Source organism: Sapajus apella, unplaced genomic scaffold (assembly GCF_009761245.1).
Source record: "Sapajus apella isolate SASKATOON/1434 unplaced genomic scaffold, GSC_monkey_1.0 scaffold77, whole genome shotgun sequence".
Taxonomy (NCBI): Eukaryota; Metazoa; Chordata; class Mammalia; order Primates; family Cebidae; genus Sapajus; species Sapajus apella.
In genome coordinates, this window is record NW_022437017.1 from 6606415 (window position 1) to 6630784 (window position 24370).

Sequence of the window (24370 nt, forward strand, 5' to 3'; positions counted from 1 at the left end):
GTTTCGCCATGTTGGCCAGGCTGACCTTGAACTCCCGGCCTGAGGTGATCCATCCACCTTGGCTTCCCAAAGTGCTGGGATTACAGGCGCGTGCCACCAGGCCCAACTAATTTTTTTTGTATTTTTAGTAGAGATGGGGTTTCTCCATGTTGGCCAGTATGGTGTCAATCTCTTGACCTCGTGATCCGCCCGCCTCGGCCTCCCAAAGTGCTGGAATTACAGGCGTGAGCTACCGCGCCTGGCCTTGGGACGGGGTTTCTCCATGTTGGCCAGTATGGTGTCAATCTCTTGACCTCGTGATTCGCCTGCCTCAGCCCCCCAAAGTGGTGGGATTACAGGCGTGAGCCACCGTGACCAGCCCAGAGATGTTTTTAGTTGGCGCATTTGGGTGTGGATGCTCCTAGTGTGGCATGGCATAAGTGGAGGCCAGGGACACTGCTCCACACCCTGCATGCCCAGGACGGCCCCACCCCAGAGACGGAGTGGCCCCAGTGTGCACAGTGTGGGCGGGGCAGCCCTGCCTGAAAGCGTCAGCTCCGAGCTCTCCCCTTCTCAGCCTCTCTACCCCCGTCCCTCTCACTTCCTCTTTTCCCCTCTCTCTCCCTCTCTGTCTTTTCCCCTCTCTCTCCCTCTCCCTCTCTCTCGTGCTGTCCTGGAGGCCCTGGCCATCCCCGACGTCCCTTGGCTGCTCATCCCTTGTCGATGCTCTCCCTCCCTCTGCCTAGGTTTATCCAATGTCCTGGACGACCCCAAGTCTGCGGGCGTGGCCACCTTCGTCATACAGGAAGAGTTCGACCGATTCACCGGGTACTGGTGGTGCCCCACAGCCTCCTGGGAAGGTAGGCCTGCCATTTCTAAACCGGCCCCCGCGAGCGCTTGTCCTGTTGGAACCGGAACCAGACTGTGTTCTTCCTGCCCTTCATGCCTTTCCCCTCATGTGACCTCTGCGGTCTTTGCATCGGCACGTAGAGGGTTCCTTTACGATTGGAGACATCACTGCTGCCCTAAGAGGGCACCCGGTTCAGCCGCGTGGCCACTTCCCATGCCATTTTATGCTGGGAGTAGCCCTGCTCTGACTCCCACTGCACAAGGCAGGAACCTGAGGCCCACAGTTGGGACTGGCAGAAGGTGTAGCACATGGCGCAGCTGGTGTTCCGGCCTGAGAGCCCACGGTGCCCAGCTTCAGGCCGCAGTGCTGCAGAAGGGGGTAGGCTGATGGCAGGGACTCCGCCTCCACCATCCTCAGCATCTTGCCTGTCCCCCGACCCAAGGTCCAGAGGGCCTCAAGACACTGCGAATCCTGTACGAGGAAGTCGATGAGTCCGAGGTGGAGGTCATTCACGTCCCCTCTCCTGCACTGGAAGAAAGGAAGACGGACTCGTATCGGTACCCCAGGACAGGTGAGTGCCCAGGACAGGTGGGGGGCCGGGCCGGGGGTCTGAGGCCTCTGGGGTGTGGCTGGTGAGGTGCGCTGTCACCCAGGTCTTCTGCACTGCACATGTGTGCTCTGGACATCTGGGGGGGTGTAGGGGGAAGGCTTCTGCCCTGGAGGGGACGCCCCCTCTTCCTGGCTTCCCATGGCCTCCTGATCACATAGCTCAGAGGTAGGCAAGCTCTCTCTGGAAGGGGCCAGGGCACAGGTGTCTCAGGCTTCCAGGGCCAGTCGAAGGCAGGCTCTCTTGCAACTGCCCCCCACCGGCTACTGGAGCAGAAAAGCAGCACGTCCAGGAATGGGCGTGGCCGTGTGCCAAGAAAACTTGACCGAGTTTAGATCGCAAATAATTCACCTTGAGATGTATGTGATTTTCATGTTAGCCAATCTATCACTCCTGTGCTGTTTGTTTTCTTAACCATCTCAGAACTAAAGAAGGATTTTTAGCCATACAAAAACAGAAGGCAGGCTGGATCGAGACGGGATCTCGCTCTGTCCCCCCGGCTGGAGTGCAGTGGTGTGATCTCAGTTCAGTTCACTGAAGCCTCCACCTCCTGGGTTCAAGGGATTGTCCTGCCTCACCTTCCCGAGCAGTTGGGACTACGGGCACACATCACACCAAGCTAATTTTGAATTTTTAGTGGAGATGGGTTTTCACCGTCTCTTTGGGTTTGGCCCTCACACTACAGTGGTTTTTGTTTGATTCTTTTTGCGACTGGGTCTCACCTTGTGGCTCCGGGAGGAGTACAGAGGTTCGGCCCCGGCTCACTGCAGCCCCAAATTCCTGGGCGCAAGTGACCCGGCCACTTCGGCCTCCCAAGTAGCTGGGACTGCAGGTGTGCACCACCGTGCCCAGCCAAAATTGAAATTTTTTGTAGAGACACAGTCTTCGTTGCCCACCTAATACATAAAATTTTGGTAGAGACAGAGTCTTCGTTGCCCACCTAATACATAAAATTTTGGTAGAGACAGAGTCTTCGTTGCCCACCTAATACATAAAATTTTGTAGAGACGGAGTTTTGCTGTGTTGCCCAGGCTGGTTTCGAACTCCTGGCCTCAAGTGGTCCTCTCGTCTCGACCTCCCAAAGTGCTGAGATTACAGATGTGAGCCACCATGCCCAGCCACTCTCAATTCTTAAACATCTTTCCAATTGTCTTAAAAGACCTCTGGAGCCAAACAGAACACACATGCAGCCCAGATCAGCATGGAGGCCTTGGTTTGCCACCCCCATGGGAGCACATAGGAGCGTCGCGGTTGCCGGTACTCTGTGAGTGCCTGCTCTGTGCCATGCTAGATGGACGTTTCCTGTGGGATCTTTCGAGCTTCCACTGCAGATGGGCTAAGGCAGTCTCTTCCCCCTCATTTGACAGATGAGAACACGGAGGCTCAGAGCTGTCACCTGCCCTGGGGGCCAGAGCCATGAGGGCTGGAGTTGAGTTTTTTGTAGGTCTAGCCAGAAAAATAAGGATTCTCCACCCTGCTGTGGCCCATGCCCTGTTTTGGAGCCTGAACTAGGTCCCACTCTTCAGAAACCTCTTGGGTCCCTTACATTTCGCCATTGGCCTCCCCAGAGTGCAGGTCGAGTGGTCATGGGCTCCCTTGCTTTGCATGGGACAAATCCCACTTGTCACATTGTTGGTGGTGTCCTCGTGACGCCTCAGGCTTTGCTGTCTGCTCTGGAGCTCTCCCAAGGCAGGGATGGCATCTTCCTTGTGTCTGCGGCCCCCACAAGCCCCAGCTCTCAGCACAGTGCGTGGCCTGTGTTCCTAAATGAGAAAGTCAAATGTCACGTCACTGTCGGGAATGCGACCCAGGCCCAAAGTCAGAAGGTCCCCGCCTGAGGGGCGTCAGGCCTGTACCAGCTGGGCAAGGTACCTGCAGACTGACTGTGGGACACCTGGCTTCTCCTGCCTGCCCCCTACCCATTGTGCACCTCTCTATGGACGTCACCCCGGAGCCCAGGCCCCCCCACTGGCTCTTAGCATGCACAGGTGATGTCTGCCTGGCACTCACCTCACTTTGGTTTTTGCAGGCAGCAAGAATCCCAAGATCGCCTTGAAACTGGCGGAGTTCCAGGTCGACACGCAGGGCAAGGTAAGGGGTCCTGGCGCGTCCTAGCGAATCTCCCAGATGATTTGGGGAAGGGCTGGGTAGGCAGCCGGGCAGGATGGGCAGATCACTCACCTCCCTTCTGGGGGCACTCCCAAGGCCCCAGCCCTGCTGCCTGGCCATGGGCCATCCCTGCGTGTGTCTGGGCCTGCGGTCTGGAATAAAGCATAGCGAGCTGGCCTCCCTGCCTCACAGAGGGGGTCCTGAGACTCAAGGCCACGCCTGAGGCAAGGAACAAGCATCAGGTAGGGGTCCTGCGAGGACAGGCTCGGCAAGCACTCGCAGGCTCCCCGGGGAGGGCGCCATGTGTGGGTCCAGAGCTGCCCTCTCTCCAAGTTTCTAGAACAGAGAACTCTGTGGGGCAAACACCTGGGGGACCCCAACCTCGGATGAGGCGTCTCTCCTCCAGTATTTTGGACAGATCCTCGGGTCAGCTACTGTGTGGAGGGGAGTGTTCTGGACCCCCCTCCCTGCCGCCTCATTAGCATCCAGTAAGCAGGGTCCTCATCACCTGGGGGTCATCTCAAAGGACCCCACAGCCTGGAGGTGTCATCAGTCAGCAAAAGGTGTCACCAGCAGATTATACCTCTGACCGTATCTCCCTCAGCCTCTGCCTTCCTAGCCAGCTGCCTCCAGCCCAGCATATTCCTCCCATCTCTCACGTCCCTACCCCCCTGGGGGCTCCGCGGTAGCCCCTCACTGATCAGTTCTCTCAGAAATTGCAAATCCCATGAGATATAGAAGGGTGTCAGGAAGTTAGGTAGTGTCACATTGGAGAACTCACAGACAGAGCCCTGGGCGAAAGAGGCTGGGGCAGAGGAGAGTAATTGACAGTGGGGACACCAGGCATCCAGAGACACCCTCGCTTTCCCTGCACCACAGGACGGAAGGCCAGAGACAAAACAAGTAGGCCCCTGTGTGCTTTTGCAAAAGGGACATCGTGTTTTGGGGAAACATGTAAGATAAAATGAACCTGTTTTCATAATTTGGAGGGTTGAATTCTTTTTTTTGTTTTTTGAGATGGAGTCTCATGCTGTCGTCAGGCTGGAATGCAGTGGCATGATCTCAGCTCACTGAAACCTCTGACTGCCTGGTTCAAGCGATTCTCCTGCCTTAGCCTCCGGAGTAGCTAGGACTACAGGCATTGCCACCATGCCCGGTGGCACATTTTTATTATAGGTGTGGGTCTCACATCTTATATTTTTAGTAGAGACGGGGTTTCACCATATTGGCCAGGCTGGTTTTGAACTCCTGACCTCGCGATCCACCCGCCTCCGCCTCCCAAAGTGCAGGGTTTACAGGCGTGAGCCACCGTGTCTGGCCAGGGTGGATCCTTTTTGACACGATTAGGCTCTCCAGACCTCCTTTGTATTCTTGACAGGAGCATTGTGACACATTTCAGGCGATCAGTCTGAGTGGCTTTGCCAGTGATCCACATGAAACCTCCCTTCAGGCTGGGGTTTGGTTTTGTTTGTTCTTGTTTTTTGAGACGGGGTCTCACTGTCATCCAGGCCGGAGTACACTGGTGCAGTCACGGTTCACTGCAGCCTCAACCTCCCAGGCTCAAGGCAATCTTCTTGCCTCAGCCTCCTGAGTAGCTGGGACTACCGGCATGCACCACCACACCTAACTAATTGTAGGTTTTGTAGAGGTGGGGTCTGTCCATGTTGCCCAGGCTGTTCTCCAACACCTGACCTCAAGTGATCCGCCCACCTTGGCCTCCCAAAGTGCTGGGATTACAGGCGTGGGCCACTGTTTTAGTGGCTCCTTGCACTCTCAGATGTGCAGAGTCCTTAGGTGGGCGTGGGTGGTGCCAGTCAAACAAGGCAGCTTGGAGATGTAGGGCTGGTGACCCACTCAAGTGGTAGCGCTGGAGGCCCCGCCACCCTTTCTTTTCTCCCTTTAATCTCCTGGAGACGCCGTGCCAGCCCCATTTAGGTGGGAGGAGGACCTGGTCCCCTTTCTCTTAATCCCCTGGAGATGCCGTGCCAGCCCCGTTTATGCGTGGGGAAACCCTGGGTCCAGGGGCTGTGCTTGCCCAGAGCCACTTGGCTCTAAGGGACAGCCCAGACCAGAGCCTTTGGGTCCAGGCACCCATGGGGGTGCTGCCATTGGCTCACCCAGCCCACCTGCCCCTGTTGGGTGCCTGCAGTTGTTTGTTTGGGCCATGACAAACTACCACAGACTGGGTGGCTTACATGGCCAAAATTGACTGTCTTGTGATTCTGGGGCTCAGTGTCCAACACCAGGCTGCTGGCAGGTGGCTCCTTCTCCATGGCTTCTTGGTGGCTGTTGCTTCCTGTGTCCCTTTTCAAGACAGCCTCCCTCTGTATGTGTCCACACGTCTCCCTTGTGAGGACGGCAGTCTTGCTGGGTCAGGGCCCACCCTTCTCCGCACAGCCTCGCCTTAACTCAGTGCATCTGCAGGGGCCCCGTTTTCAAAGAAGGTCACGTTCTGGGGTCCTGGGGCCTCGGACTCCAGCATATGAATCTGCGGGGACACGACAAACAGGTGTGGGTCACACTGGGCAGGCCAGGGTGTGACCCACACCTGTTTCCCTTCAGATCGTCTCGACCCAGGAGAAGGAGCTGGTGCAGCCCTTCAGCTCTCTGTTCCCGAAGGTGGAGTACATCGCCAGGGCCGGGTGGACCCGGGACGGCAAATAGTGAGTGTCTCCGGCTGGGACCCGAGGAATTCACAGGCAGGGCCCTGGGCCCTGGGCAGCCACCGAAGCCGCCTCCCGGCCTTCTGTGCCGTTCCTTCCATCTGCTCACATGTCTTCCCGCAGTGCCACCTCCAGGACGGGTCTCAGCCCAGTGTCCAAAGGGCCCTCCTGACCTCAGCCAGTTTCAGGATGACACACTGGACTTGTGAGGCCCAGTTCCAGAGCCACCAGACACGCGGATCTAGTTTCCCAAAGTGGGGAGGAGACCTACAGAGGGTATCTCAGGTGTCCCTAGACCTCAGGCTCAGTCAGAAAAACTGAGTCACAAAGTGGAGGTGCTCCCTGTGCTCACTCCGCAGCCTCCCACCCATGTCACGGAGAAAACGCTCTGCCGCCTCCCTAAACGGGGGCCAAGCCCCGGCGGGCAAATTTAGCCTCTGCCTGTTTTTGTATATTCCATGGGCTCAGAATGGCATTTATGCTTATTTATTTATTTATTTATTTATTGTTTTTTGAGATGGAGTCTCACTCTGTCGCCCAGGCTGGAGTACAGTGGTTCGAACTTGTATTTTTAGTAGAGATGGGGTTTCACATGTTGACCAGGCTGGTCTCGAACTCCTGGCCTCAAGGCTAATGCCTGCCTCTGCCTCGGCATTTATGCTTTTAAGCAATCGGGGGTCAGAAGGGAGGGGATTCACAGAAGATTTTATCCCACGTGAAAGTGACATGACGTCCACATCCTAGCATCCATGGATAAAGTTGTGTTGGCACACAGCCACACCAACCCGTTTCCAGACCGTCAGTCGCAGACTTGAGTAGCCGTGACAAACTGTGGCCCACCAAAGTATTTAATATCTGGCTCTGTTTCACAGAAAAACTGCTTCCCAAGGCCGGGCGCAGTGGCTCATGCCTGTAATCCGAGCACTTTGGGAGGCTGAGGCAGGTGAATCGCGATGTCAGGAGTTTGAGACCAGCCTGGCCAACATAGCGAAACCCCATCTCTACCAAAAATACAAAAAATTAGCTGAGCCTGGTGGCATGCACCTGTAATCCCAGCTACTTGGGAGTCTCGGGGAGAATTGCTTGAACCCCGTAAGCCAAGGTTGCAGTGAGCTAAGATCGCACCATTGCCCTCCAGTCTGGGTGACAGTGCAAGACTCCGTCTCAGAAAAGTAAAAAGAGGGCTGGGCGCAGTGGCTCACACCTGTAATCCCAGCACTTTACAGCCGAGGCAGGTGGATCACAAGGTCAGGAGCTTGAGACCATCCTGGCCAACGTGGTGAAACCCTGTCTTTCCCAATATACAGAAAACTAGCCGGGCATGGTGGCGCATGCCTGTAGTCCCAGCTTCTCGGGAGGCTGAGGCAGAGGAATCGCTTGAACCCAGGAGGCGGAGGTTGCAGTGGGCCGAGATCAAGCCACTGCATTCCAGCCTGGTGACAGAGCAAGCCCCCGTTCCAAAAAAAAAAAAAAAGATAAAAGAAAAACTGCTTCCCAGCCAGGTACAGTGGCTCGAGCCTGTAATCCCAGCATTTTGGGAGACCAAGGTAGGCACATCATGAGGTCAACAGATCGATACCATCCTGGCCAATATGATAAAACCCCATCTCTACTAAAAATACAGAAATTAGCTGGACGTGATGGCGCGTGCCTGTAGTCTCAGCTATTCGGGAGACTGAGGCAGAAGAATCACTTGAACCCGGGAGGTGGGGTTTGCAGTGAGCCAGGATCACGCCTCTGAACTCCAGCCTGGTGACACAGCAAGACCCTGTCTCAAAAGAAAAAAAAAAAAACCTGCTTCCCGTGCGCTACACTGCTAGGTCTCCTTTCCTTCTTAAATTTTTCATATTTTTTTGTAGAGATGGGGTTTTTCTCTGTGGCCCAGGCTGAGGGCAGTGGCGCCATCACAGCTCACTGTACCCTCAAACTCCTGGACTCAAGCAGTCCTCCCACCTCAGCCTCCTGGGTAGCTGGGATCACAGGCACGAGCCACTGTGCCTTGCTAACATTTTTATTTTTTGTAGCAACAGGGTCTTGCCATGTAGGCCAGGCTGGTCTCAAACTCCCGGGCTCAAGCAGTCCTCCCGCCTTGGCCTCTCAAATGCTGGGATGGCAGGTCTGAGCCTGGCGCCCACTCTCATTAGGACTTCACATCCCTGTGCTGCTTCCCTCCGCTTTGGTTTTCATTGCTCTTTCTTTGTGTGGAGGTGCTGCTTTTCCACATAGAATACGGACATCTCCTCTGAAAATAAATTCAAGTTTAAAAATTGTTCATTCGGGCCGGGCGCAGTGGCTCATACCTGTAATCCCAGCACTTTGGGACGCTGAGGCTGGTGGATCATTTGAGGTCAGAAGTTCAAGACCAGCCTGGGCAACATGGCGAAACCCCATCTGTACTAAAACTATAAAAGTTAGCCAGGCATGGTGGCGGGCGCCTGTAATTCCAGCAACTCGGGAGGCTGAGGCTGGAGAATCTCTAGAACTTGGGAGGTGGAGGCTGCAGTGAGCCGAGATCGAGCCATTACACTCCAGCCTGGGCAACAAGAGCAAAACTCTGTCTCAATAATAAATAAAGCAAGCTGTGAAATAAAGCCTAGCAACTGTGAGCCGAGGAGTCGGTGAAGAAGAGAAACTGTTACAGTTTGCTGCCTGAGACTTAGGCCAGTGTTTCTGGAACACTCAGATCATGGAGGCTTGTCACGTATCCTGTCATCCCCTAAGCACATGCCAGGAAGGAAGCCTGTGGGTGCCGCGGGGTTACTTGGCCAAGAGCAGGTGAAGCCGGCGCAGGAAGCCCGGTCCTGATTCCACCGGGGTTTGGACGCTGCACCCCTAGCTTCTCTCTGCGGGCCACTGAGGCTCCCTGCTTCCCTCCCGTCTTCCCCCTCAGTGCCTGGGCCATGTTCCTGGACCGGCCCCAGCAGTGGCTCCAGCTCGTCCTCCTTCCCCCAGCCCTGTTCATCCCGAGCACGGAGAATGAGGAGCAGCGGCTAGCCTCCGCCAGAGCGGTCCCCAGGAACGTCCAGCCGTACGTGGTGTATGAGGAGGTCACGAATGTCTGGATCAATGTAAGCGGGGCAAGCGCCAGCCGAGTGCCCGTGGCAGGGGGTTTGCCCTTGCGTGGAGAAGGGAGCTCAGGGCTTGGCCGTCCCTGGCTAGTGGGGAAGAGGGTCTGGGGTGCTGGTGAGACCGGCCGCCATTGGAGCCTGTCCCTCATACATTTTTTTTTTTTTTGAGACAGAGTTTTGCTCTTGCTGTCCAGGCTGGAGTGCAGTGGCACGATCTCGGCTCACTGCAACCACTGCCTCCCGGGTTCAAGCGATTCACCTGCCTCAGCTTCCCAAGTAGCTGGGATTACAGGCATGTGCCACCATGCCTGGCTAATTGTATTTTTAGTAGAGACAGGGTTTCTCCATGTTGGTCAGGCTGGTATCAAACTCCTGACCTCAGGTGATCTGCCTGCCTCAGTCTCCCAAAGTGCTGGGATTCCAGGCGTGAGCCACCGTGCCTGGCTTTTTTTAAAAATTAGAGACAGGGATGCTCTGGTGCCCAGACTGGAGTGCAGTGCAGTGGTTCAGTCATAGCTCACTGCAGCCTCGACCTCCGGGACTTAAGTGGTCCTCCCACCTCAGCGTCCTGAGTAGCCCCGACTACAAGCCTACACCACCATGCCTGGTTAACTTACTTCCTCATTTTTAGAGGTAGGGTCTTACTATGTTGTCCAGGCTGGTCTCTCAGACTCCTGGGCTCAAGCAAGTTTCCCGCTGCAACCTCCCAAACTGCCAGGATTACAGGTGTGAGCTGCCATGCCCAGCTGCCCCCGCCTTCTGACACATCTTCTGTCTCCTTTCTGGACAGGTTCATGACATCTTCTATCCCTTCCCCCAATCAGAGGGAGAGGACGAGCTCTGCTTCCTCCGCGCCAATGAGTGCAAGACCGGCTTCTGCCATTTGTACAAAGTCACCGCCGTTTTAAAATCCCAGGGCTACGACTGGAGTGAGCCCTTCAGCCCCGGGGAAGGTGAGCAGAGCCTGACGAATGCTGTTGACTCATTGCGTTAGTCACATGTGGTTCAATATGTTGTTTGTTCATTGACCGGCTCCCCACTCAGCCGGCACGCCCTGCAGGAGAGGGGACAAGGATGGGCAGGAAGCCAGCCTTCCCCAGTGACTGTTCACAATCTGGCAGGGCTTAGAGCAGGCAGCTGTTGGCTTATTCAGGCAGCAGATTTACTGAGCACCTCCCCTGTGCCAGGTCCTTAGCACAACCAGGGGTTGGCCACCCATGGCCCACAGGTCAAATTCGGCCCGCCAGCTGTGTTCATCAATAAAGTTTTATTGGCACTGGGTCACAGCCACTTGTTTACAGACGGTCTGTGGCCACTTTTGTGCTGCAGCAGCAGAACTGAGTGGTCACAGCAGAAACTGTCACGCAAGGCCAAGATTTACTGTCCAGCCCTTTGTAAGAAACCCTTGCTGGTGCCTGCTGTAGGTAGTAGTGACAATTATTCATTGTAAACAAAAAAAAAAAGGAAAAAGCTCTTGGGGTGTTCTAGTGGAGGAGGCAGTATCCCACAAACAGAGGGTACTGCCTCTGGCATGATGAGCGTGGTGGAAGGAAATGCAGTCAGGCAAGAGGCTTAAGTGTAAGGGGCCTTCTTTCTGGAAAGGGAGAGTGTGAGGATGTCTCTGGATAGCGTGCTGTGGAGCGGGAGTCTGGAGGGGGTGAGGGGTCCGCACAGCAGCTCTGGGCAGAGCCACCGCCTGTGCAAAGGCCCTGGGGCAGGACTGTGCCTGGCATGTTGGAGGAATAGGGAGGAGGCCCCTGTGGCTGGAGCAGAGGGAGAACAGGGAGGAGAGGGTGGGGAGGGAAAGAGCAGATAGTCCTGCTGGGCCTCCAGGGGGACTTGGCTTTGACCCCGAGGGAAATAGGAAGTTGTCACTCTCACCTTAGTTTAAGATGACTCCTCGTCCAGTCACAGTGGCTCACACCTGTCATCCCAGCACTTTGGGAGGCCAAGGTGGATGGATCACGAGGTCAGGAGATCGAGACCATCCCAGCCAACATGGTGAAACCCCATCTCTACTAAAAATACAAAAATTAGCTAGGCGTGGTGGGACGCACCTATAATCCCAGCTACTCAGGAGGCTGAGGCAAGAGAATCGCTTGAACCTGAGAGGCAGATGTTGCATTAAGCTGAGATCGAGCCACCGCCTGGTAACAGAGCAAGACTGTCTCAAAAACAAAACCAAAAAACCAAGGTGACCCCTCTGGTTGCAGCTTACACGGGCCCAAGGGCTGGGGGAGGCGACAGGCTTGCTGCCCTGGCAGTGGCCGAGCTGTCCTGGTAGGTCTGATTCTGGACGTGACCTGGCAGCTGCGCCCACACCATCTGCAGTGGAACGGGTTGGGGATCAGAGAGGAGGGAGGCAGCGTGGATGCCTGGAGGGGTCTGCAGGTCCCGCCTGAGACAGACCCCGAGAGGGACTGTTTGAGGAAAGAAAAACCCAGAGTCAGGTTTGGACGTGTTAAGTTGAGGTGCTCCGTAGGGGAGATGCTGTGTGGGCCATTTCCTGTGCCTGGAGCTTGGGGAACCAAGCCAGATTCCTGGCGGGAGCGCGGGTGTCCTTGCACGCTGATGGTGTCAGTCTTGGGATGGGACAGAGCTCTCAAGGGTCGAATCTGAAGAGAGAGGCAGGGTGGTCTTGGAGCCCAGCCCGGGCTCTTTAACGTTAGAGCAGGGACACCATGGGCGCTGGAGCTGGGTGATTCTCTGTGGCACGGCCACCTGTGCACTGAGCAGCATTCCTGGCCTCCAGCTGTGACAACCAAAGATGTCCCTAGATGTGGCCCCGTGCCCTTTGGGGGCAGAGGCCACATAGCAGCCGAGGCAGGTCCCAACACGGGGGATAGAGACTCCAGGGTGGGAGGCGTCCAGGAGTGCAGGAGCTGAGGGGATAATGAGCCAGGGACGGGCGATGCCATAGGCTGCCTCAGAGCTGAGTATGAACTGGGGGGGGGGCGTGGTGACAGCTGCCCCAGGCCAGGATCGGGGTCCTCCTGGGTGGGGATCTGTCTTCAGCTCATCGGTGTTTCGCTTTCTGCCACCACTGCCTGGCATTGGGATTTCATGTAGATGCTTGTTTTGCCTCCTATGGGAAAATGGGCCAGCCTGAGCGTTCATGTTTCAAATGTAGTCTTGAGTGGAGCCGACAGCAGCTACCGCCCTCCAGGCTGCTGCAGTGCCCCCAGGAACCCCCTGGCCTGTGAGGTGGGCACACCAGGTTTCCCAGCACTCTGCTCAGCCCCCAGCACACAACATGCATCTCCTAGACAGCAGCTGCACAGCAAGGAGGTGACCCCGAGTGATATCCCATCAGAAGGACTCGGGCAGGACCCTGGGTCCTGGGGCTGGGTAGGAACCCCTCTCCTCCCCAGGCCCCAATACCACAGGTAACCCCACCCAGACCTCCACACCAGGGAAACCAAGTCTCCCCTCCCGTGCTGTTCATCCCTCCCAACAGACAGGTTTGCAGCAGCTCATTTAGACCCAAAAGGTTAAGAAAGGACAGTGAGTCCTCATTTACAGACTCAGTGTGTTTCTGCTGCGTGCCGTGACGCGTCCCACACTGTCATTCTTTACTGGTGAAAATTCAAAAGTAAGGTCAACCCTCCCAGCCCTCAAAAAAACAGTCATAAAACCAGCAGAGCCTTGGTTTCCAGCCCTAGCGCTTTCACCAGTGTCTTGTTCCAGCCAGGCACGTGGCTCACACCTGGGCTTCCAGCACTTTGGGAGGCCAAGGCAGGAGGATCGCTTGAGCCCCGGAGTTTAAGACCAGCCTGGGCAACATAATACCCTGTTTCTCACCACCCCCACCCCCCAAAAAAAAGCCAGCCAGGTGTGGTAGCTCATGCCTGTAATCTCAGCACTTTGGGAGGCTGAGGCGGGTGGATCATCTGAGGTCAGGAGTTCAAGACCAGCCTAGCCAACATGGAGAAACCCCGTCTTTACAAAAATTAGCCTGCGTGGTAGTGGGTGCCTGTAATCCCAGCTATTTGGGAGGCTGAGGCAGGAGAATCGCCTGAACCCGGGGGGCAGAGGTTGCAGTGAGCTGAAAACATGCTATTGCACTCCGGCCTGGGCGACCAGAACAAAACTGCATCTTAAAAACACACAAAAAACCTCTTGTTCTACAAAATCCTAAAGTGTCCTAAGAGGTGATGGGCCCAGTTGGCTCCGCTCTCCGCTGTGCCACACACAGATGTCATGTGGCCTTTGGAGGGTTCTAAAATTGGTGAATCCCAATAAAAATCCAGATTCCTAAGTTTTATTTATTTATTTTTTTAAAGACAGGTTCTTGGCCGGGCACGGTGGCTCACGCCTGTAGTCCAAGCACTTTGGAGGCCAAGGCAGGCAGATCACCTGAGGTCGGGAGTTCAATACCAGCCTCACCAACATGGTGAAACCCTGTCTTTATGAAAAAAAAAAAAAAAAAAAAAAAAAAAGACACGTTCTTGCTCTGTCACCCAGGCTACAGTGCAGGGGTTCGTTCATAGCTCACCACAGCCTCAACCTCCTGGGCTCAAGCGATCCTCCCAGCTCAGTCTCCCAAGTAGCTTGGACCACAGGCACAAGCTACCATGTCTGGCGAACTTTTTTTTTTTTTTTTTGTAGAGAAGAGATCTCACTATGTTGCCCAGGCTGGTCTCAAACTCCTGGCCTCAGGCGATCCTCCTGCCTCGGCTTCCCAAAGTGCTAGGATTACAGCCATGAGCCAGGCACCCGCTGGTTTCTCGTGGGAAACACTGGGCCTGCCATCCACATGGCAGGAATAGGCCCTACAGGCCTCCTCGCCCGTCCGGCAGGTCTGACGCAGTGGGCTGTGCTGGCGTGTGAGTTCATAGCAAGCTGGGGCTTCACTGGCTCCGTGGCAAGTTGGCTCGGGTGGAGTTTGGCCTGGGTGCCTTTGTGTGTCTGCATTACCTCCCAGACCCCTTCACCTCCCTTCTTTCTTTCCTTCCAGATGAATTTAAGTGCCCCATTAAGGAAGAGATTGCTCTGACCAGTGGTGAATGGGAGGTTTTGGCGAGGCACGGTTCCAAGGTACCAGGGTCTCCTTTGTATCCTCCCCTGACCACACACGGGTGTTTTACACACACACACAATCCCAGTCTGACACACAAACATACATGCATGTGCACACAGACACTCACGCAGACATGCACACAGACCTGTGAGGACTCTGCTTTTAAGCAGTTTGCAGGCCTCAGCACGACATCTGCCATACACACAAGCCAATCATTTCGTCACATCCCTGTCTCATCTTGAACGTTGTACCATTCGGGTGTTTTATCCTTTTACCCTGAAATTAAGAAAAATGTTGGAAGCCTTTTAGAAATCATGAAAGAGGAAGCATGTCCTCTGCAGGGCTGTGCGTCCAGCTGCCTTGTGGGACGAGATCCTCCCCGATCTGGAGGCCTGTGTCCCACTGTCCCAGAAGACCACTTATCCTCAGTTTCTTCACGTCTTGGGGTCCCTGGTCACTCCAGGCTCCAGCTGCCTCCACTGGCCTCTCGGGGCTCTGTGGTCTCCTGGCTCCTTTCTGGGCATCAGCCAAAGCCTGCTCGTTCCCGGCAGCAGCAGTGGTTTTGGGAGCATTTGTGTCGGAGCGTGGGGGAAGGAGCTGCTGCTGCCTTGGGCCGGAGGGCCCTGGTGCTTACGCAGTGCAGGCTACCTTCCCGCTCCTCCAGGGGACCCCGCTTTGGTGCCCACTGGGACTTCCCCCAGGAAGGTAGGGCCCTGCCACTTCTGAACCCAAGCACCTGGGTCGAAGGAATGGCTGACCAGGCCGGAGACTGCCAGGTTCCCTGGAGCCTCTGTCTTGGGCGCAGTGCCCTCCCTGGCCTTCCCACCTGGCTCTGGCGGTCCCTCCCAATTCAAGCCCGGAAAGAGCCATCTGGAGATGGAGTGCGGGCTCCGAGTCCCGCCTGAGGACGTGCAGTTCCCAGCTCCACCAAGGGCTGCTCTCGGCCCCCAGGGCCAGATAGGAGCATCTCTCAGGGACGGTTCATCTCCAGCCGGCAGCCAAAGCCAGACTTGGGAGAGAACAGAATGCACCCCGAGTCCGAGGAGTAACATGGGGCCCACTTCCGTGGGGCGTGGAGAAGGGTGTGGCCTTAGAGGCATCTGGGACGTGTCACGAGGATCCCCTATTCCCCTGCAGATCTGGGTCAACGAGGAGACCAAGCTGGTGTACTTCCAGGGCACCAAGGACACGCCACTGGAGCACCACCTCTACGTGGTCAGCTACGAGGCAGCTGGGGAGATTGTGCGCCTCACCACGCCCGGCTTCTCCCACAGCTGCTCCATGAGCCAGGTGGGCACCGCTCAGCCTCACAGCACCACCCTGTGCCCATCCAGCAGCTCCCAGCCAGAGCAGTCAGTCTCTGATGGCCAGGCACAGCACTCAGGGTCATTCTCAGGGTCTCGCATACTCATAGCTGCCTTGGGGCAGGCGGTGCCCACCCCTTCCTCCCTGGGAAGTGCCTTACCCAGGAGGCAGGGGTGGGCACCGCCGGCCCCAAGGAGTGAATTGCCCACTACCCACTGCAGGTAGTAAATGGAGGAGCCCCTCAGTGCCTGTCTGATGAGACTGGGCCTTGCCGCTCTGTGTGCAGTGGGATATGGCTGTTAGCCTCTCAGAACCTTCTAGAATGTCAGGTGGTAGCTACCCAGAGGGCTACCCCTAGTCCAGGATACTAGTTGGCTGTAGTTTGCCAGCTGTGGAATCAGGAAGTGTGCAGGCCTGGGCAGTGGCAGAACCTTCAGCAGATCCCGGGGCATTAGTGACTGCCCATGGGCCCCTGGCTGGGGGACAGGCGCCTCCTGGCCTCAGCTTCCGGCTCTGCAGGAGGGGGCGATGGCAGTGGTGCCCACCTTGCAGCGGTGGGTGGAGCTTTGAGGTTTTATGACAGGCAGGGGCACAGGGATGGGGGCGCGTGGGAGGGAAGCTAACCCAAGGCTGTGGTGGGCACCCAGTGGAGGGGTGCAGCGGTGTCCCGCAGAGCTCATCGCCCCGTTCCACCCCCAGAACTTCGACATGTTCGTCAGCCACTACAGCAGCGTGAGCACGCCGCCCTGCGTGCACGTCTACAAGCTGAGCGGCCCCGATGACGACCCCCTGCACAAGCAGCCCCGCTTCTGGGCCAGCATGATGGAGGCAGCCAGTGAGTAGCCCCCGCCCTACGCCGCCCCGCCCAGCCCCACAGGAGCCTCAGCTCTCCCGGCTATAAAACGGGACAAGGACCCCATACTAGGATGAGAGATGGAGGCCTGGGGGTGGCCTGCTTGGCCTCCCCCAGCCCCCAGACCCCTCCCAGGAGCCCGAGAACTCATCATAGGACATGACCGACAGCCCCTGCAGTCTGTGGGCTCTGCCGCCCGGGACGGTCCTGGGTCTCGGCTGCAGTCAGTGGCTGGACTGCATGGAACCCAGTAGGGATGTCGCTCCGTGCCAACCCCCTGCCCAACGGCAACCAGTGAGACACAGACCCTGTCACTGGGGAGCTCCCAGGGTAGTGGGCAGGTGACGAGTAAACATTTTCATCAGCCAGTCACAGTGGCTCATACCTGTAATCCCAGTGCTTTGGGAGGCCGAGGCAGGAGGATTGCTTGAGCCTAGGAGTTTGAGGCTAGCCTGGGCAACATAGCAAGACCCCCCTCTACAAACATGTTTAAAATTAGCCGGGTGTAGTGTTGTGCACCTGTAGTCCCAGCTGCTCAGGAGACTGCAGTGAAGGGATGGTTTGAGCCCAGGAGGTGGAGGCTGCCGTGTGCTGTGATTACACCACTGCGCTCCAGCCTGGGCAACAGAGCAAGACCCTGATCTAAAAAAAGGTAAAACTTAAAAGCATTTTGATCAGTCGTGGTCTGTGCAGGGGTGGCCGGGACCCCACAGTCCACCCATGCTGGCTTGAAACCCACTGTGGTTCTCAGGCTTTCGGCCTCGCCTTCTCTGGGACCCTGGAGTCCTGGCCACGGTGGCATGTAGAGGGTCCTTTAGGGTGTCCCGTGCCCAGAGGCTGCCACCCACAGCAGCACTGTCATTCCAAGGCCTGTGTCAGGAAAAGGAGCAAGGGGTCAGTCACAGGGGAGCCTCAGGAAATGAGGCAGCCCGACACCTTGTCCCGGAGCCTGGAGGTTGGCCAGGACCCTGCACTGGTGACCCCGGGTTCCAGCGCTGGCCCCGTCACACACGTCAGCTTATCACCGTGAAGCGTCCTTTATCAGTGCAATTGTATACACACAGTGCAGGATGAAAGCCAGCCGCCCGGCACACTCCCAGGCTCCCAGGTGCCGCTCAGGACAAAGACAACCATCCTGGCCCTGGCTCTGCCGTGTTGGTGGGCTTCTGGAACATTCTAGCCACAACACATTTCTAGCATATGTGGGGTGTGTGGGGGCTGGAAAGCATCTGTGATGCCCTCACCCCCTGAGCAGAAACAGATCCCAGGCCTCCCTCCAGAGCTCAGTCTCCCCTCTCCCATCTGCGCCGACACGGGCAGGAGCTGGGGCGGGGGCTTCAGATGAGGAGACGGGCCAGGGAGGACGAGGGGCTCAGAAGGGCACGTGGCCCAGCAGTGCGGCAGACACTGGAACCCCAGCGCCCTGGGAAACGAGGGCCCTGTTTCCTGAAACTCAATCTGTGCCACGTTTGAAGATGGTCTGCATTAGAAGTCGGCCGACTGCCGCCAAATCCAGCCACGCACCATCTTTCTCGTGTGGTGTGTGGCCGAAGAGACGCAGCGCAGAGTGTGTGCCCTGCCACGCCAATCCCCTGAGCCCAGTCTGGCCCTCTACAGTAAACTGCCACCCCCAGTGGCAGTTTATAGGAAGATGAGTGCCCTTTACTCATCTTATAAATTGCCTCACCAAATTTACTTACATACATTTCTTTAAAGAAAAAACTTTGAGCCAGGTGCGGTGGCTCACACCTGTAATCCCAGCACTTTGGGAGGCCAAAGTGGGCGGATCTCCTGAGATCAGGAATTCCATGACTGGCCGAGGTGACTCCCGCCTGTAATCCCAGCCCAGCCCTTTGGGATACCAAGGCAGGTGGATCACCTGAGGTCAGGAGTTTGAGACCAGCCTGGCCAGTAAGGGGAAACCCTGTCTCTACTAAAAATACAGAAATTAGCCAAGTGTGGTGGCGAGCACCTCCCACGCTGGCTTGAAACCCGCTGTGGTTCCCAGCTACTCGGGAAGCTGAGGCAGGAGAATCACTTGAACCCGGGAGGTGCAGGTTGCGGTGAGCCAAGATCATGCCACTGCACTCCAGCCTGGGTGACAGAGCGATACTCCGTCTCAAAAAAGAAAAAAGGAGTTCGAGACCAGCCTGGCCAACATGGTGAAACCTGTCTCTACTAAAAATACAAAAACATTAGCCAGGCGTGGTGGCACATGTAATCGCAGCCACTGGGGAGGCTGAGGCAGTAGAATTGCTTGAATCTGGGAGGTGTAAAGGTTACAGCGAGCCGATATTGAAATACTCTCTCTCAAAAAAAGAAAACCCCCCACCATCCTAATTGGATAATCACTGTTGCTTTGCAAAAATAGCAGTGACCCCATTCAGGAGGCCAAGGTGGGAGGATCGCTTGAGGCCAGGAAGTCGAGACCAGCCTGGGCAAGAGGGAGATGAGACCCCATTCCTACAAAAACTGTACAAATTTTATTTTCATTCAAATACAATTCTTTTTTTTTAATTATCAACCCTCGGGAAGCCTAGGAGAAGAGGGGGTGCTTCGGCCCCCTCCGAGGCTTGGGGTGGGCGGTGGAACAAGGGTGCCAGGCAGATGTGGCTTCCCCGGCCAACCGGACACCCAGGAGACCACAGCCGCCCTGTCTCCCACAGGCTGCCCCCCGGATTACGTGCCTCCAGAGATCTTCCACTTCCAGACACGCTCGGATGTGCGGCTGTACGGCATGATCTACAAGCCCCACGCCTTGCAGCCAGGGAAGAAGCACCCCACCGTCCTCTTTGTGTATGGAGGCCCCCAGGTGGGTGCACACCTGTCCCCAGACCCCACCCCACCATCCACCCAAGGACTCCCTGGCCACTCGCCCGGTGTCCCAGCCCACCCTGCCTGTCCTGACGACACAGCGTTCTCGGGGCCCCTCAGTCTCCTGCCTCAGTGGCTGTCTGCACGCTCCCCGTCGTTCCTGGACGGCCTCCCCTTCGCTCTCCGCCTGCTAACATTCCCCTCGCCTCTGGGAAGTCCCCTAGTCTCCAGGTTGGGATACAAGTGGCCGTGGGCCCTGGGCCCAATTCCCGGAGCAGGGGTCAGGAGTAGGCAGCAGATTGGCAGGTGGACCATCTTAGGCACGGATTTCACCCAGAGCAGCTCTGCCCACCTGGGGGACACAGGGCGATGTCTGGGGACTTTATGGTTCATCACAACTGAGAGTTCTGGCCTGGAGTGGCTGCTCAGCGCCCTGCAACGCCCAGACAGGCCCCAGCCCAGAGAATCAGCCAACAAATGTCAGTGGTGCCAAAGTGGTTGTTCCAGGCAGGACTGGGGCAGTGGCCTAGCTGAGGAGCCTGACAGGGCCCTTCCCCTCTCCCTAGCAAGGTTTCAAGTGCAGGCCCCAGAGCACAGAGGGCTCCTCCTACCTCCTCACTCCCAGGTGTCCATTCAGAGCCTCCAGGGCTGCCGTGGCCTCATGCCAAAGCACAGGCACCTTCATTAGGCTCTAAGGCCGCAGCCAGGCCCGGTCCCCAGCCCGCCAGCATCTCCCCGGGCCACCGGCATCTCCCTAGCCCGGCATCTCCCCCGGCCCGCCGGCATCTCCCCAGCCCGGCATCTCTCCTGCCTGCTGGCATCTCCCCAGCCTGCCGGCATCTCCCCAGCCCAGCATCTCCCCAGCCCACCGGCATCTCTCCTGCCCACCGGCATCTCCCCAGCCCGGCATCTCTCCTGCCCGCCGGCATCTCCCCAGCCCGGCATCTCCCCTGGCCAGCCCATCCTGCCTGGCATCTCCTGCTGGACTTCTGCCCTCACTTCACAGGTGCAGCTGGTGAATAACTCCTTCAAAGGCATCAAGTACTTGCGGCTCAACACACTGGCCTCCCTGGGCTACGCCGTGGTCGTCATTGATGGCAGGGGCTCCTGTCAGCGGGGGCTTCGGTTCGAAGGGGCCCTGAAAAACCAAATGGTAACAACTCCTCCCTGCTGGGTCCTTCCAGTCTTGGCAAGGGAGCCCTGGGCCGCGTGGGCACGGGCGTGGGGGCAGCTCTGGAATACCACCCAAAGAAGGGTACTTCTGGCTGCGGTGATGCAACGAGGTGGCCTTTTAAAATGAAAGGGGACATATGCTTGCTGGTCAGCCCTGGGTTGCGCCCTGCAGGGACACAGGCATCCATCCAATCTGCCTGGTGCCTGAGCACACAAAACCCAAGAGGCTGCAACCCAGACGCAGCCAGACACCGCGGGACGGGCTGGGTCCACAGGAAGTCCCAAGGGCGGGGCTGGACAGGGCCGATGGCAGTGATGGTGGTGATGGTGATCATCTCAGCCCCTTTGTGCTGCTGGGACAAAACCCCACAGCCTGGGGATTCCTAAAGAACAGAAATCTCTGACGGTTCTGGAGGCTGGGAGGGCCAAGGCCAAGGCAGGGCTGAGTCAGGGAGGGCTGTTCTCTGCCCCCGCTTAGGATGCCTGCTTGCCACGTCCTCCAGAGGGGCCCAGTGCTACCTGCTACATGGCAGAGGGGTTGGGAGGGGGGGAAGAGAAGTGACCTCCCTCCGTCAGGCCCTTTTATAAGGGTTACTCGTCCCATTCACAAGGGTGGGCCCCATGGCTCCACTGCTTGAAGGCCGCAGTGGTGATCTCAGCACGGACTTCAGAGGGGACACCAGCATTGAAACTGTGGCAGTGGCAGTGGTGGGGATGCGGCTGGTAGTGATGACAGTGACGGTGATAGCACCAGCCGTTCTTTGTGCCCTAGCACATGCCTGGGCACCCCTGTCTCTTTTTTTTTTTTTATAAAGAAAAAGAGACAGGGTTTCACCATGTTGGTCAGGCTGGTCTTGAACTCCTGACCTCAGGTGATCCACCCACCTCAGCCTCCCAAAGTGCTGGGATTACAGGTGTGAGCCACCACGCCCGGCCAACCCTGTCTGTTTCTTCCTCCTGCCTTCTGGAATATGGGTCCTCTTCCTGTTAACATTCTGTATTAGGGATGGGCAAATTGAGGCCCAGAAAGGGGACATGGCTCCCAGAGCCACTCGCCTGGGAGGTGGCAAAGCAGGGTGGCTGCAGGGTTGGGGGTCCTGGAGGGACGGTGGGCTTCCAGTGAGAGAAGCCCAAAGGGGCAGAGGTGTCGCTGCAGGGGAGGGGGCACGCTGGGAGGAGGCCACTGAGGTGCCTGGCTTCGTCCCCCAGGGCCAGGTGGAGATCGAGGACCAGGTGGAGGGCCTGCAGTTTGTGGCCGAGAAGTATGGCTTCATCGACCTGAGCCGAGTTGCCATCCATGGCTGGTCCTACGGGGGCTTCCTCTCGCTCATGGGGCTAATCCACAAGCCCCAGGTGTTTAAGGTGGGTCCCGCCCCGGGCCAGCTTCAGCCACACCCCTCCCCGCCCCCTTCCCCGTCTACACCGCGTTTACCCACCGCCCGCGCCACCCGGAGCCCACCCCCCCGGGGAGGCGCCTCGGCAGGGGCCTTGCCACGTGGCTGTTTCTCCCTGCAGCAGCCCCACGGGGCCGAGCCCCCCTCCTCATTGCCCGCCACCGCCGACCACAGGATGGCATCCGGCTGCACAAAACCCCGCCAGCAGCTCTCTGTGGGAGGCTGAGCCCGGGACCCCGGCCTCGGATGGGCAGAGGTGGGGCATGGTGTGCAGAGCGGCGGGGGGGCCCCAGGCCGGCGGCAGTCAGGGCACTGCGGGGCGGCGGCGATGAGGAGGAGGAGGAGGCAGACGGGCAGTGGGACCCGGCCCTCTGCGGCGGCGGGGAGGGGCCGCACCTGCCTGCCCGTGGCGCCCTGCCCGCCCTCGAGCCACGCATCGTCCACGGGGCCATGAGGTCTGAGGGCCCCTCCCTTGCCGGCCCCGTGTGCATGAGCGCTCCTCACAGGCTCCAGGGCGGCCCCGGGACAGTGGCTGATGCTAGCTCTAGGACCCGACGCCTCTCTCTCTCTCTCTCTGCCCCCATCCATCTGCTGGGCCTCTCAGGTGGCCATCGCGGGCGCCCCGGTCACCGTCTGGATGGCCTACGACACAGGGTACACTGAGCGCTACATGGATGTCCCTGAAAACAACCAGCATGGCTATGAGGCGGGTTCCGTGGCCCTGCACGTGGAGAAGCTGCCCAACGAGTAAGGCCACCACCCTGCCCTACGTTACTCCCTGGGGCTTCTCCTGCACCTCGCCCCTGCTGTCTCTGTCAGGGTGCCCTCCCGCCCCAGCTGACCCCATCTAGGGAGCCTCAGGCCATGCTCCCCCCTCCCCAGCTGTGCTCCTTTGTGGCATCTTGCCTGCGTATCCCTCCCGGTCCCCTCCTACCCACCCTCCCGCCTCCCTGCCCCTCAAAGGAAGGAGCACCTGGAGATGCTGGTCCCAGGAAGGAGGCTCCCAGCTCTGCCCTGGGAAGGATGAGGGAATTCGATTCACTGCTTTTCACAGGCAGGCCTCCCCTACTCCCCAAAAGCACTCCCCCACCCTGCACCCCACCACGGCCCGTCACAGCCTCTGTCTTGTGCTCCGGACATAGATGTCCACTGGGCCAGGGGCCAGCTCTGATGTCCCATTTTCTCCTTTTGACATGGGTCTTGTTCTCTGATGGAGAGAAAACAGTCTTCTCATTTTCGGGCACATCTCCAGAAAATGTTCCCCGGAGTCCCATGCAGTCATCTGGGGGCTTAACAATCTGCCAGGGCACTTCGGGAGGCCAAGGCAGAAGGGTCGCTTGAGGCAGGAGTTCAGACCAGCCTGGCCAACACGGTGAAACCCCATCTCTACAAAAAAAAAAAAAAAAATTAGCCGGGCATGGTGGTGCACCCCTGTAATCCCAGCTACTCGGAAGTCTGAGGCAGAAAATCGCTTGAACCCAGTAGGTGCAGTTGTAGTGAGCTGACATCACGCCACTGCACTCCAGCCTGGGCGACAGAGAGAAACCGTCTCAACAATAATAATAATTGGCTGGGCACAGTGGCTCACGTCTGTAATCCCAGCACTTTGGGAGGCCGAGGTGGGCGAATCAGTTGAAGTCAGGAGTTCAAGACCAGCCTAACCAACAGGGTGAAACCCCCATCTCTACTAAAATATAAAAATTAGCTGGGTGTGGTGACACATGCTATAGTCCCAGCTACTCAGGAGGCCGAGGCAGGAGAATCGCTTAAACCTGGGAGGGTGAGGTCGAAGTGAGCCGAGATCGTGCCATTGCACTCCAGCCTGGGTGACAGAGCAAGATTCCATCTCAAATAACAATAATAATAACTTATTGTGAAAATCACATAACCTAGAAGTCTCCTTAAAGCAGTCCTCGGAGCGGCCCTTCCCTGGTTCCAGAACATTTCCAGCACTCCAGCGTCAAGCCCTGTTCCCCGTATCTGCACTCACTCCCTGTCCCGGGGCAGCCTCCAGTCTGTGCTCTGTGTCAGTGGGTTTGTGAGTTCAGTTGATTTGGATGAATGTAACCCGAAATTTTAGTGGCCGTGTGTGGCCCCTGGCTCCAGTATCGGACAGGAAGGGCTTCAGCAGCGGATTCTGGTGAGGCTGCTTGTTGACCTCACCAGTGGCCCACGCCACGCTCCAGACCACAGAGGGCACCCGGTGCGTTTTATTGTTTTGTTTTTTGAGAGTCTCGCTCTGTCATCACCCAGGCTGGAGAGCAGCGGCTTGATCTCGGCTCAATGCAGCCTCTGCCTCCCAGGTTCAAGCAATTCTCTGCCTCAGCCTTCTGACTAGCTAGGATTACAAGGCCTGCCCACTATCACGCCCGCTAATTTTTGCATTTTTAGTAGAGATGGGATTTCACCATCTTGACCAAGCTGTTCTTGAACTCCTGACCTTGTGATCCACCCGCCTCAGCCTCCCAAAATGCTGGGATTACAGGCATGAGTCACCGAGCCCAGCTTTTTTTTTTTTTTTTTTTTTTTTTTTTT

The 24370-nt window shown here is 57.3% G+C and overlaps 1 protein-coding gene and 1 long non-coding RNA gene across 6 annotated transcripts in view; one reads left to right on the forward strand and one right to left on the reverse strand.

Annotated features, from left to right (window-relative positions):
- The window catches only part of LOC116532739, a 31464-nt gene extending 10113 nt beyond the window's left edge, over positions 1–21351 (reverse strand). Inside the window, exons 1-2 of one of the 2 annotated variants that reach the window (XR_004260949.1) lie at positions 21327–21351; positions 6772–6855 (exon numbers count right to left, since the gene is read on the reverse strand). This is a non-coding gene — a long non-coding RNA (uncharacterized LOC116532739). Of the gene's footprint in view, positions 1–6771; positions 6856–9979; positions 9995–21326 lie in introns of those variants that run through there. The other variant, XR_004260950.1, reaches the window with a different exon arrangement.
- DPP9 (dipeptidyl peptidase 9) overlaps positions 1–24370 on the forward strand; it is a 53558-nt gene that overhangs the window by 23241 nt on the left and 5947 nt on the right. For 3 of the 4 annotated variants that reach the window (XM_032252187.1, XM_032252188.1, XM_032252189.1), the window contains 13 exons: positions 726–839; positions 1272–1400; positions 3466–3527; positions 6108–6208; positions 9099–9276; positions 10067–10229; positions 14234–14313; positions 15434–15586; positions 16301–16436; positions 19121–19266; positions 20275–20421; positions 21651–21803; positions 22440–22582. In XM_032252187.1, the coding sequence (XP_032108078.1) occupies positions 726–839; positions 1272–1400; positions 3466–3527; positions 6108–6208; positions 9099–9276; positions 10067–10229; positions 14234–14313; positions 15434–15586; positions 16301–16436; positions 19121–19266; positions 20275–20421; positions 21651–21803; positions 22440–22582 (1705 nt within the window). Of the gene's footprint in view, positions 1–725; positions 840–1271; positions 1401–3465; positions 3528–6107; positions 6209–9098; positions 9277–10066; positions 10230–14233; positions 14314–15433; positions 15587–16300; positions 16437–19120; positions 19267–20274; positions 20422–21650; positions 21804–21956; positions 22092–22439; positions 22583–24370 lie in introns of all 4 variants that reach the window. The other variant, XR_004260947.1, reaches the window with a different exon arrangement.